General features: G+C 53.3%; 1 protein-coding gene across 2 annotated transcripts in view; it reads left to right on the top strand.

The window, feature by feature from the left end:
- CNIH3 (cornichon family AMPA receptor auxiliary protein 3) overlaps window positions 1-2,724 on the top strand; it is a 90,219-nt gene extending 87,495 nt beyond the window's left edge. For both annotated transcript variants that reach the window (XM_082704519.1, XM_082704518.1), the window contains one exon: window positions 1,703-2,724. In XM_082704519.1, the coding sequence (XP_082560645.1) occupies window positions 1,703-1,730 (28 nt within the window). In that variant the 3' untranslated portion in view covers window positions 1,731-2,724. The remainder of the gene's footprint in view (window positions 1-1,702) is intronic.
- Window positions 2,725-14,283: the final 11,559 nt, after the last annotated feature.

Here is a 14,283-nt window from a genome sequence, read left to right as displayed (position 1 = left end):
CCCAGGCACGTGGACAGCTGCATCCAGGCTGAGCACAGTGAAGGACTGAAGTGACAGCTGCTGGGACCTTGGGGTTGACATTTCATAGGCCCTCCCAGTGATTAAGAAATGTGTCCAGGGCCCTGGCTGAGACGCGTTTGTCTGGTCCCAGAGCTCAGGCTCTTCTCCGTGTCCCATGCTAACCACCCCAGCAGGTGCCCCGTGGGTGCCCAGCAGGTGCCCCGTGGACCTGGAGATGTGCAGTTTCCTGGAATTGATCCTAGCTAACATGAACGCAAACACTAGCGGCTTAGTCCAGTGTGGGTGACCTGCCCACCTTTGACAGATAACCATCTGTCAAACCAGGAGGGGGAGGTAGCACCAGTCCCCTGCCCCTTCCTCCAGGTCACAGCTGCCTCCTCCTTCATGTTTGTTCCTCTCCCTGTATGAGCATCTTCTCACCGGCCGGCCTGGTGGCAGACACCCCGCAGGTCTCGTTCACCATGTGTCTGCGGTGCCCTGGCCAGAGCGTGGTGCACAGTAGGAGCCCACGAGCTCCTCCTTATTGTGGAAGCTGGGCTCTGTGCTCCCTCCAGGCAGGTGTCAGTCTGCACGGTCAGCACTGTCTCTCAGCACCAAGAACGGGGCCTGGTATGCAGGAGGCGCTCAATAAATGCTGAATGAGTGACTGAAAGTCTGAAAGTGAGTAGAGTGGGTATAGGACACCCGTGACCTCACTCGGTGTCATCATGGAGAGAGCACTGGCTTTGGCCATGGGATGTGACTCCTTGCCTTGTCCTCCCTGGCTCTGTGACCTTGAATGATCCACTTCTCATGCAATCTCTCCCCCAACCCCGAGTGCAGGGAGACCCTCCAACTCCTGTCCGGCCAGTCATGCTCCGTGGACACAGGTGTTACTAGGTTCTCAGAGATGGTACTTGAGCTGCTCAGAGGAGCTCACCAGGCCTCGGAAGCTGGATAGGGTTAGATATAAAACAGGGTAACTTCCCTTGGTTTCCTTTCTCAGATGATCCTTCTTCCTCTCTCTTATGTGAACAGGTAGTTGTTTTCTTGGTGCCAGGAGAGCAAAATGGTATATTTTGTCATGGAATGTTCCTTGATGTTGCAGAATTAGCCCGCAGCCCTTGCTAAAAGCATAGGGTTGCGTCACTCCTTCCCTGGTAGAGTCGGGGCACAACCTTAGGACACACGCTCTTAATGCATGCTCAGTGCCTGGATTCGGTTAAAAGCCAGAGTTTTCAACACGTAGGGAGTGACCCAATTCAGAATCCATGTCGTTTTTGTGCCCAGAGGGTCTGCATTCATGTCGGTCCTCAGAACAGGGGTGACAGGCATCTCCCCAGCATTGGGGTATCATGCGGCATCACAGAAGCATACATGGCAGGTGGCAGGAAGAGAACCTCTCGTGCCCCACCCCAGGGACCTGCTGTACAGTTGCAGGAAGGAGGAACAGCCGCCAGATTGTCCACGCGGGTGAGGGTGACACCCTGCACTTACAGCAATCACATCCACCACCCGAGGGACTCGGTACGCGCTCACAGCACAGGTGTAGTCCGATGGGGTGGAAGGAGTGGGGCTCCAGAACTGGGATGAGAAAGAAGCCACGGGGTCCGGCGTGGGGAAGGACCCTCGGGTGAGGGTCAGTCTGAGTCCCTCACAGGTTTCTGCTCACTCCTTCTCTTCCTTTTCTCTCTGCCTTCAGCATGATCTACACGCTAGTGAGCTCTTAACTCAGACCACGCGCGTCCTCCAAGGCTGAGTTCACGGGTGCCAGGCCCAGATGGGGACGCGTGAGAGACAACTGTGGACTGTGGGCTCCTGCAGCAGCGGTGGGCCAAGCTTACCGAGTGTAGTGTTCGCTGCCCATCCTGTGCTCGGGTCGCGATCTCTTCTGGGCCACGGGACCTCTCCTGGGCAAGGACTGCCACCTCCTGAGTGCACGCCCCTCACCGACAGCTCCGTGCCATGCACACAGAGCCCCAAGACCACGGGAGGGGCAGCTGGCAGGCTGCATGGGGCCTGCCCAGAACAGATTGACCCAGGATCCAGGCCGAGTGTATGGGACCCGCTGAGCCTTGAGGGTGTCGTGGGCTGTCTGAGCCTCTCGTGTTTCTTCTGACCGCTGGCCATGCCCCGCGCTTCCGTGGGACAGCCTGGAGGGTGCACGGATTTGCCTCTGGGCTCCAACTGTCCCTGAGCCCGCAGGCTGTCTGTTTCCATGCTCTGCCATGAGAGAGCCAGCTTGGCCATGCCAGGAATGCAGCTTGGGGCTGTACGTCAGTCATGAGTTATCTCCAAAGCCAAGGGAAGGTGGGAATCCGAGGGAAGAACGATTTTGTAAAGCATTCACAGGTTCCAAGTATTAGCTCTTGGCCCCCACAAACGGTACTCTTCAGCCGTCAGTCCAAAAGCATCACGGAACCCATGAATGCCGATGGATGGCTCCCCCGTGTCCAGCTGCCTTGTGTCAAGGACCCCGAGCAGCCACATGTCCAGAAAATGCGGCAGCGCCTGCTTTGTGGCCTCACGGCTGGCGGCCGGGAAGTGACTCCGCAGTCACGTGCTGCTTCCTCATTCCTTCTGTTTGCTCCACGTGGGGACATCCGCTGGTTGAGAATTTTCCATTTGACATTTCCCCCTCTTTGGGTGGGAGTTGTTCTCGAGCGTTGTAAATAATGACAAGGCTGAGATGTTTGATGTTTAAATTGGGCACAATGATTTCCACCTTGTTCCCCGACCCTGCTTTCCTTTCTTCTGTTTGACACGTACAGGCTATTTATACCTGCACTCAGCTCCCGTCCGAGGCCTGTGACTCAGGTTTATGAATGGTGTTTGTGTGACGCGTCGTGCGTTATGTTTGAGGCGCGGTGGCAGCTTGGGCGTCCCATCCGCCTACCTGGCTGGTCTTGTTTACACCCCGATACAGGCTGCATTGGGCTCTGCGAGCTTGGTGCATTAGGAAAAAAGTTTCCAAAAGGTGTTTTGCTTCTAAAAATTGTACAGAGAACAAAACACAGATTTTTTGCTCTGAGCCTGAAGCTATAAAACCAGGAGATTCCGGGTGGTGTTTTGGGAAGCAGAGCCCCTTTGTCTAGGCTGGGTAGCTGGAGGGTTGGCTGGCCCCATCTCTGAACCCATTCCCGAGAAGACAGGCTGCTGGAGGGCGTGACCCACCACACTTCTCACGCCGGAGTGTCTTGTTTGCTTTCCTAATTTGCCTCCTTCCAGAAAGATGCCATGGGGCTCATAGCAGCAGACACAAGTACACAGAGATCATTAAAATGGAAGTAGGGAATTCGAACCCATAAAGAGGATGCACCGACTTCCCAAGGTTCTGATTCCTGAGACCGAACCTTGAATGTTGCCTTCTCTTTGCAGTAAAAGTTAGTCCACGTTTGCCTAGAACATCACCTTCTATAGGTTCCTTTTGCTTCCTGTTTGACCTTTCTCACAGTCCTAGGAGGTCAATAGTTTCCTTTTTCCCGTTGTCTAAGTGAGGAAGCAGAAGCTCAGAGAGGGTAAGCAACTTACCTGTAGTCACACAGCCGCCACAGACCTGCCTTTACACCCAGGTCATCCAACTTCAAAGACCCTGTGTCCTTTCCAACCCCTGAAAGCCAGCGAGTGAAGTAGCTTAGGCTCCTGGGATGGTTTGATGAGCATAAAAATTTTCGAAATAGGGAGACTTAAAGATGTAGAGTTATAGACAAAGTGCCGGGTTTTCTTTTCCTCCTGCGTGAGCCTCAGCCTTGCTTTATCGTGGTGGGTTCTTCCCTAAGGGGGTCCTCTGAACGCTGTAAGAGCCGTGAGTGCACAGACACCCCAGGACTTCCCTCCCCAAAGCTGTGACCAGGAACCCATGCGGCTGCTCTGTCAGGACCTTCAGCCATTTTCGGGTCCTGCGAGAGCTAATAATGACCACGGTGGGTGAGAGCCATGCTGGGTGCCCAGCTCCGGGCCATGACGTTGCCAGACTCACGGCAACTCCACAAAGCAGGTGGGTGTTCTTAACCCCATGTTAGCGACGAGGAAGCCAGGGAAGCTCCGGTGGGTGAGTCTGCCTCAGAGACGGGGCCAGACCAGGGCTTAGGGCTGCGCCTGAGTGGCAGGTGGTGATCACAGCTCTGAATCGAGGTGTGGGACGTTACTCCAGGCGCTCCCCTCCTAGCAGCACTGTGGGGTCGACGTCCTCCCCATTTTATAGATGAGGACATGGTGGGACCTCAGAGATCTTCAGCGTGGAAGGGGTGGGCAAAGCTGGACTGGCATCCAGGCCCAGATGTGCCTCCCCCCCATGTAACGTTGCCTGCTGGGATATCTTTTTCCATCATTTTTCATCCCACTAAAATGACCACAGGCAGGGGGGAGGGTGGAACAGGGGACAGTGCGCTGCGTAAATGCCCAAATTGACTGATAGACAGCTCTGCCTGCCCCGCACAGCTCTGGCCACTCTGGAGAGAGGCTTTCGGGGGCACGGGCAACGGGGAAGGGGCTGTAGGGACCTGATTCCTGTTTCCTCGGAGACACAGAGCGTTGGCCTGGCTGTGCCCAAAGAGGCAGAGCGGGACCTTGGGGGGTCACTTACTTTCATGTCGATAAGTCAGGTAGATGGTTACAGGCAGGTCGTCTGACTTCAAAAACCCCATGTCCTTTTCATGCCCGACTCGTTAAGTTAAATGTGAACATATTTGCAGAGAACTGGGAAAAGTGCCCTGCATGTGGGAAGTCAGGTAAGAGGTCCCCCGCTGTGGGAGGGTCGCCCTCACTGTCCTCACTCTGCCCTGTGCCCATCCAGGTTCAGGATCTCGGTGGGGAGGGGACATCACCTGGACCAGCTGCCTGCCTGCCTCCGCATTCCGGCCACAGTACCTCAACCCCTCTCTCCAGCGCCGTGCTCTCCAGCCGGAGACAGCTGCCCTCCAAAGCTTGCCCTGGGCATTCCCATGCAGAGCACGCCGTGCGCACAGTCTCACTTAACCCCACATGAGTATCTCGAAGTGGGAGCTGTCCCCGGGTCTGGTTCCAGAACCGAAGCTGGGGGACATCTCATGAGGGAGAGTTGCCTGGGAGGCAGGGAGCCTGGACTCCAACCCATGTCTGTTTGTCTGCTGGGCTCTGGCCACTTTGCAGTCCTGAAGGGGTGCGGCTGGACAGGGACGGAACAGGGAGAAAGGGACAGGCACTATCCCAGAAGTGTGGCCAGCGCATTTCCTGTCCCCACAGCCAGTAGCTCAGGGTATGTGACCTGGCAGCATTCAGGAGGATCTGATCTACTGGGTCTCATGCAAGCTTCCCGATCTTTCTGATACAGAGCTTTCCCCTCTAAGGTGGGGCAAGAGTGCCTCCCTTGCCAGTGTGGCTGTGATCATCAGAGTGAGTTATGTGCATAAGGCTTGTGCAAAAGGCTGGGCACACCTTGGTGTTCAGTGCCTGGCTCCCCTCCTGCCCTCTAAGACTTGAAAGGAAACTTCTCAGAATAGGACCTCAGCTGCCTTCCTTCCATCCCCCAGTCCTGCAGCTGGCTGTCACTGGCACATGACCCGGGGAACAGAGCTCAGCCTCTCAAGATCTCCCCTTTGCTTCCTATTTCTAGGCTTGGCCATTGCACAAATGTTGACCGAAGCTATCACTGTTGAGAAACTTTTGTTCTCCCACGGGAGAGCTAAAGAGAGCCAGCAGGTGCTTTGGCCATTGCACAGACCACCACCCCCCTTTTTTTTAATTTTTAAAAAGATTTTATTTATTTATTTGACAGACAGAGAGTACAAGTAGGCAGAGAGGCAGGCAGAGAGAGAGGAAGGGAAGCAGTCTCCCCACTGAGCAGAGAGCCCGATGTGGGACTTGATCCCAGAACCCTGAGATCATGACCCAAGCTGAAGGCAGCGGCTTAACCCACTGAGCCACCCAGGCGCCCTGCATAGACCCCTTTCTAAACCCTTCCCATTCCCAGGCTGGGGCTCCTCCTTTCCAAACAGCGTGCTGGTGACAGTGGTCCAGTCTCAGGGCAGCCGCCTGGGCCATGAGGCTTAGGCGGAGGGCTGCTGTTACTGTGGTCACTGGCACATACCCTGGATTGGGTTTTGGTGGCCCCCATGCCCAGGAGCCAGGGGCAGGGTAGCAGGCCGCAGCGCAGGGCCTCCCAGGATTCATCCCACACCTCATCATGACCATTTCTGCTCCTGTTCACCCCGGCCCAGATGGCTCTGGGCACCCCAGGCGTGTCTTCCTGTGCTTGACCTCTCGGCTGCTGTGCGATGACCACCCAGTCTTCCTTCCCAGCTGGCAGAACGCTGGGCTGTGGGAGCTGCTCGCTACATTTCTAAGGGCTCTTGCTCTGAACACGGCCTTTATGAAAACCGCTTGTGTAAGCTCACAGTGAAATAAATCCTATTCCAAAGGTAACGTATAGTCAAAGCTCACCACCTCCTGGTTATTTCATGGCATTTTACCTTCTCTGTGGTCGTAAGGTTCTGTCTGCTGTGCATATGTGGAGATCCCTATGGGCTGAGGCTGGGACCTGGAGGTTGGCTGCGGTGGGCACATTTGCACCTGCGGGGGATCGCGTGCCCTCCTCTCCCCTGCGTGCTACCCCAGGGCCCAGTGCTGAATGTTGACCAGTACCCGGGGTTCACGTCCACGGCTGCAGTACAGCTATGCTCCAGGAGCCGGCAATTCCATGGCAGCTGGCAGCCAGCCCTGCTGAGGCCATGTGCATCAGAGCCCAGAGTCCAGGACCCTCAGGGCCAGACCCGCCACCCCAGCAGTGACACCAGCAGCTCTCACTTATGCGCTTTGTCCCCGAGAGGTGATTGGACTTCTCAGCTGAAAGTCTGGAAGGTCTGGAATACTGCCAAGTGTGAATGTGCTTCTGAACTTGGACTCCGGTGCCCCTGAATTACCTTGGGGGCCATCCTCCTTCCTGTAGGGTGGGTTCCGTTCCAAGGGTCTTCCAGGTCCTGCAGTTGGATGCTTGCATCCTATGTGAATGCTTGGGTGATCTTGACTGTACTCCACATGTTATCTGTTCCATTGGGGGCTGAGGAGGGTCTAGGGTGTCTCCGGGGTGCCTGCCGTGTGCCTTACACACAGAATAATCCTGGGAACCACAGCTCTTCTCTGCTCGGCTCTGCAGGCTGGTGAGTGTGGTGTCTGCTCCCGGCCAGCCGTAGGGCTGCGTTTCCTCCATGCCCGCCTCCTCCGGGCAGGCCCCTTTCCTGCTGGACCAGGTACCTCAGGGGCAAACACACACCTCTTGGTGGAGAGACGCACCAGCACCCGGATGCTGTTTGGCTCCTGGAGTGACTGGCAGCCGGCAGAGAGACTTACAGATTACCACAGTGTTTCTGCCCAATGCCACGGCTGGGCTCTGGGCAGCAGACCCTGGCCCTCTCGGAGATGCTTGGCACCTCCGAGAAACATCATCACCTTTCCACTAGGAATACATCGCTGAGATTCAGAGCAGGGGCCCTGGGGGAAAGAGAACCCATTAAACACCAGTCCCCACATTAAATGAGAATAAAAGGCACCCATCAGGCCCCCCTGCTGGGCCTGTCCGTTCTGACTGTGGAAAACAGTGAAAACAGCAGGACCGAGCTGGAGACTCTCGGGGAAATGCTGCTGGGCAGGGGCCTCATGATGCTGGTCTGCCTTTCCCACAGCTGCACGGCGAGTGAGTGTGATGGTGAGGTGATGTGCAGGGCTCCACCGGCTGCAGAGAGCCCTCTGCGTGGAGGGCTGGTGGGTGGAAGCAGAGATCTGTGGTCAAGCACCCGCAGGCCTGCAGGGCTAAACACACCACAAGCCGTCCCAACTCACTGGTGCAGGGAGCACCAGTCCAGGCCTCCAGGCGGAGGCTGGCGTGTGGAGCACTCTCTGGGAAATGCAGCCAGGGGACTCTGGGGGAGGAGTGGGGCAGAGCCCTTGGGTCCAGGCAGCCTGAGACATGAGCATGTATTCAGGTTGGAGGGGTTCACACAGGGGGAAACGACTGAAAAAGTAGGGCTTGCCCCAAATTGGACGATGGTATTCAAGAGAATGAATCCATATAATTCAAATGCAGAAAAAAGTTGGAAAAGCCTGGATTCAGGATCCCATGGATTACAGGCTCCACAAGGACAGGCTTTCACTCTGCAGCTCCAGACCTGGCTCAGTTCTCATTAGGCAGCCGTAAATACACGTTGAGTGAAATTCTGTGTCCCTTCTGGAATCAGCAGGAAGCAGAGAAAGCTGTTCCAGTCGGTGGGAACCGGTGTCCTAGGAGGAATGTGGAGGCTTGTGCAGTCGTGTACAGGATGTACCTTGTTGGGCTCAGTAGTTCTACACAAGCCCCAGACTCACAGGAGTGGATGGTGGCTCTCCAGAGTCATGGAGTGACCAACCCTCGATGCCACCACCTTCCCTGCTCGTAACAGCTTAGAAAACCTGGAGGGAGAAAAGAGCCAGGCCTCTGCTTGCTGCTCCCTAGCTACAGGCCAGCCCTTGAGCAGCGTTCCTGCAGACAGGGGCCTGGTGGCCCCCCTCTCCCCAGCACAAGGGTGGGAATGGTGGGTGGACGGTGAGAGAGACGTTAGCCCCAGTCACTTATGCAACAGGCCCTCTGTTCAGACCCAGCTTGGGGCTGGGAGGCCTGGTCCCCAGGAGGGGAGTGGCCAGGCTCGAGCAGGTAATGTGGATCGTGGGTCCGGTTCTGGTGTCCTGGGAGTCCAGGCAGTTCCAGGCGTGGTGTAACCGGGAAACTGACTCCATTTCCCATGTGTGTTTGCTGCCAGCTTCCAGGCCTCCTTGGCCCCTCCTCCTCTTTCCCATATCTGGGCTGGCTGAGGAGAGGGTCTGCACACTCCCTCCCTCGACACCAGGGAAGAGTTCCAGCTGCCCAAAACCCAGCCTGTGTGTGGGACTCCTCACTCTAGTCCCCCCACCCCCATCACACCAAATCCAGACACCTCCTGGCTCTCCAGCCCTCCCAATGGGAGCCTGCCCTGCCCTGCTGAGACTCATCACCTCAGTTATAAACTCTTCTTTCCTCTTGGTCCACATGTGGCACCATCAGGCTCAACATGCAAGTCACATTTGGAGTGGGCCGTTGGTCCAACGCCTACCTCCCAGGCAAGCAAGCACATGGGTACTGGTAGACCCTAGATAAGCACGAGGAGCTTATTTCTGGCTCAAGTCATGGTCCAAGGGAGAAGCTTCTGGTCCCCTGTCCTCCTGTGAGCTCATCTGCGGCTGTGCCCTTCTGTCCCATAGCCCCACCTGTTTGAGGCCTTTCTGGTTGTCTGCACTGTCAACGGTGGGGAAGAGTGGGGAGGGTCAAGTGCGTGCTGCTCATGGGCCTGGAGCTCAGATGTGCAGCCACGCCTTCCCACGCGGAGACTCGCCCTCCCACGCAGAGACGTGCCCTGACGCCGGACACTGAGCTTGCAGCAGCACCTCCCACGGGCATGCGGACTGACCCTTCGTTGGTCATTGAGAGGGTGTGAGGTAGTCGTGTGAGGTCTCAGAAGGAAGTTCTGGGCTAGCTCTGGACATCCATAAATAGCCTTCTGGGCGATGAGAGGGGACAGGAAAGAAAAGGAGCAGTAATAATTTTATTCATGATATCCATTCTGGTGGGCTTTCATCCTTGAGGCTTGACTTCTACAATCTCACCTGTGGCAGTGGGTGTTGTGGGGGGGCAGGAGGAAACAGGCAGGAAGATGTGGGGTCTCTTCCCTGTGAGTCGGAGTCAGCCGCTTGTGCACAGTCACCTCACACACAATTGCACACACTCGCATGTGCACACACTCCTATATGTGTGCGCGTGCGCACACACACACTTTTTCTCCCAGTTGGCCCCTCCAGTCTCCTACCCTTCTAAGCTTCTGATGACAAGGGAAAGGAAGTAGCAGAACAGGAGGGGAGGGAAGGCGGAGGGCAGAGGAGGGAGGAAGCCGGTTGACTATTTTAAGGACATCAAAGTCTTCTCATAAGTCCTTACAGTCTCCTTGCCAGTTCATTTCCTTTCGAATGAAGTTGAAAGGTAATCTGATAGGTTTCATTATCTCTGCAAATAATTCATAAGTTCTGATGAACTCAGAACCATGACATAGTGTGTAGGAGGACTTCAAGGTCTAGCAAGGTGGTAATTACAGGACTGCTCTGGAGCTGACAGCTGGTGTTGCAATGATCTCCTTTTAGTGAGGTTTTCTGTGTGGTTAGGAAAAAAAAAAAAAAAGCAAACGGAGTTAAGATCGGTGACCGCTGCTGCTCCAATGTAGACCCCTGGAGCTACGTGTGGTGTGTGCACCGCTGGGAAAGCCCCTGTGGCTGATGCGGGACACTGTAGGCAGAGGGCTCTCATGTGTAACCCATGATGAGAACCGCTCAGATGGGTGTGAAAGAATGGCAGGTCCCACTGCAGAACCCTGGAGAAGCCCGAGAAAGAGACTCGGAACTCAGTTATCAGCACAAGCCAGCTCGATGGTGAGAGCTACTGCTCTGTTCAGGCTGGACGTGTATGCCATGTCTGTTCTGCATCTCTCAGGGGAAGACAGAGCTTAAATGCTTGTCTGGTGGACCAGGAGGAAAGGTGCTGCCTGCTGGAAGCAGTAAGCATGCTTTGCAGTAAGTATGCCTGAGCTGAAGAATATCTTCCACAGCCTTGAAATACATGTAAGCGTATGAAATAAATTCCCAAGTTTCAGGATAACCACACAGTGAGTGCAGACATGGAGGGCATATATTAGATTAGTAATTGAAAGTTAAATCATCTATTTATTCATTTGTATATTATTTATTTACCCACTTATTTATTCCATGAAGTTTTATGAAATGTCTGTCATGTGAAACTTTGAGTGTATAAAAATGAATAAAATGAAACTGCAGCTCTCAGCCCTCAGGGAACTGACACCTGTCTACTACTCTGCCTGGGATGTCTCCATCCATCCATCCATTCATCCATCCATCCTCCATCTGTTCACCCATCCATCCATCCATCCATCTACCCTCCAACCATCCATTCATCCATCCATCCTCCATTCATCCTCCAGCCATCCATCCATCTATCCTACATCCATTCACACACCCATCCCCCCACTCACCCTACACCCATACGCTCACCCATCCTTCTATCCCCCTTCCATCCTTCCATCCATCCACCCATCCATCCATCCTTCCATCCATCCACCCATCCATCCATCCTTCCATCCTTCCATCCATCCACCCATCCATCCACCCATCCATTGTCCATCCATCCATCTACCCACCCATCCATCCATCTTCCATCCATCCATCCTTCCATCCTTCCATCCATCCATCCATCCATCCATTGTCCATCAATCCATCTACCCATCCGTCCATCCATCCACCCATCCATCCATCCATCCATCCATTGTCCATCAATCCATCTACCCACCCATCCATCCATCCTCCATCCATCCATTCATCATCCACCCATCCATCCATCCATCCACCTACCTACCCATCCATCCAACCAGGGTACCTTGGGTCTTCAGCAGCCCTCAGAGATTCAACTGTGTTTCAACCCCCTAATATTATAGCTCTGTGAAACTCGGAAAGCCCTCCCATAGTTCCTCTGTATCCCCAACCTTTCCTTCTCCTCTCTCCTGCTGTGTCTGGACAGTCCATAATCCAATTCACTGGTGTGAACACAGAGGCTTGCACCATCTTGGTTTTTTTCCTCTCTAATTCATATGCCTCACTTATTTTGTGAGTTTAGTAATTTTACATAAGATAAGGGGGAGCAAGGGAAAGAACAACAGCATGGAGTCTTTGTCCTTCACCCTCTCCTCTCCCTTCCTCTCACTCTTGTGTTTCTTCTGAAGATACACAAATAAATGTGACTTGCCACCCTCCTGGCCCCAACACACACACACACACACACACACTACAGTCTCATATTGAAAAAATCATGCCCCAGAGGCTAACTTTCCCCCAAGTTAGGTGGTCAAAACAGTTTTCTTTTTCTTTTTTTAAAAGATCTTATTCACTTATTTGAGAAAGAGAGAGCACAAGCAGGGGGAACAGGAGAAGGAGAAACAGACTCCCCACTGAGCAGGGAGCCTGATGTGGGACTCTGTGCCAGCACCCCCGGGATCATGACCTGAGTAGAAGACAGACACCTAACCAACTGAGCCACCCAGGTGCCTCCAAAAACAGTTTTGTGAAGAAAACTTCCCGAAAGAAATTCTAGAAAGAAAAAGGATTCCCCCCTCTACTGTGTATTATTTATTTGTATATATTCTATCTTAAAACCCCAATCTTAAGTCATGGCCTGGATGGATGAGTGAGAGATGGGAAATGACAGACAGGTGGGTGAGTCATCGTCCCTAAAACTAGGGTCACTAGAAAAAGAAAAAGAGCATGAGAAACTTCAGCTATTACAGTTTTATTTGCCTTTTTTTTTTTTTTGGAAGATTTTATTTGACAGAGAGATCACAAGTAGGCAGAGCAGCAGGCAAAGAGAGAAGGAGAACCAGTCTCCCTGCTGAGCAAAGAGCCTGATGTGGGGATTGATCCCAGGACCCCAAGATCAGGACCTGAGCTGAAGGCAGAGGCTTAACCCACTGCACCACCCAGGCGCCCCTGCCTTTCCATTTCTTAAGCTAACATTCTTGAAGTAAGGACCTTGGCTTGAGATTATGCATTCAATCAGGTTTAAGCAAGAAGGCGTGTATGAGTTATCTCTTGGTACATAACAAATCATCCCCAAATTTAGCTGCATTGGACAACCAACGTCCATTTTCTGAGGGCCAGGAATCTGAGGGTGGCTTAGCTGGGTCCTTCCAGCGTCAGGTGTCTCTTGAAGTTGTGTGGGTGTTGGCTGGGTGGAGGTCACCGGAAGACTTGAGTGCTTCTGGGTGGGGGGCACTGGCTTTCAGTTCCTCACGGCATGGGCCTCCCCTCACTGCATCCTCCAGACGACTCAGGGGAGAGGGAGAAGCCCCTTGTGTTTTGGGTACTGGTTCAGTGGTGGAGGGGACAGCACATGGGGGTGGTGGTGGGCCATCTGGGAGGTTGGCTGCAGCAGGCACAGACTTAAGGGCATGGACTCAACCTTATGAGCATCTGCAAGCAAGAGGCCAGTGGAGCTGAGCTGAAAAGGCAGGCGCTGAGATCTCTTTCATGGCCCCACACGGAAACTCAGACCCCTGCCTGCAGACTTGTCCCTCACATCAGCAACAATGACAACAACAACATATTTCACAATAATATATAGAGAGTGACCGTGACTGACAGGGCTCACACTTCCTGTGTGAAGTGCTTTGCAGAAGTGATTACAATTAATTCCAAATCACATTCCTACTTCACAAATGAAGAGATAGCTCGAGTGATATTGAGGGTTTCCTGGCTGGAGTTTCTTTCCGTGGAATGTCACTGGTCCCTGTGTTAGGTTTCCACGTTCTAGCTCTGGTTCTAGCTCTAGGGTCTGGTTCTTTGGAAGGCATGGGAACAGCATCCTAAATTAGGGGGGGGATATTCAGCACAGCAGGCAAATTGATCAGCATGTCAGCCAGAGCCAGGGATCACTACGTGAAGCTGAAGACTTTGCCCTAAAGCCCCCCTCAGTAAACCAAAGTCCGCCTGTATAGACAGGAGCTAAAAGGATTGAAAGTCTCACGGAAGGTTTTCTCTTGGACACTGGCATTTCAATATATGCAACTGTTCTTCATGTTGAACTTCCCGTCTTGCGGCTTGCCTTCCTGTGACCTGAGGAAGAGGGATTTTGGAAGGTGACTCGGTAGAGGAAAGGCCTTTCAAACATACGCCCAGCTCCTTTTGCCAACGAGGGAGACAGGATAAGAGCCGGAATTCCCCGGTAAAACGTTGAGAAATCACTTAAATACCAAGTATTTCATCCCACTCTTGTATATTTTTGTCTCATTCCTTCTTTTTATATTGTTTTTCGTATTCACCAGGCTGGCAAATAAGAGTGGATAAGCAAGAGCCTTTTCCAAGATGGGGGGGGGGTGCTCGCTCACTCATTCAACAAACACCATTGAGCTCTGGTGTGCGGGGAGCTGTGCTGGGTGGTGGCCCTATGTGGAATTCACTCACCATCCTCTGACTATAGTTACCGAGTGTTTTTTTAGTTCCCTGGCACCCTGACAGATGCTGTGAAGGTTTAAAAAAAAAAAAAAAAAAAGAAGAAGAAGAAGAAGAAAGAAAAAAGAAAAACAGAAAGCAAGATAAGTGAGTCAAACTTCTCCTTCCCAAAAGATCTTGAAATACCCCTGGAAAAATAAAATTAACACAAAACAATCAAGAAACATAACAAACCAGTCA

The sequence above is a fragment of the Mustela nivalis genome (assembly GCF_964662115.1).
Source record: "Mustela nivalis genome assembly, chromosome: 16".
Lineage (NCBI taxonomy): Eukaryota > Metazoa > Chordata > Mammalia > Carnivora > Mustelidae > Mustela > Mustela nivalis.
Note: the sequence above shows the minus strand (reverse complement) of the source record. Positions and strands in the feature narration are given on the sequence as shown.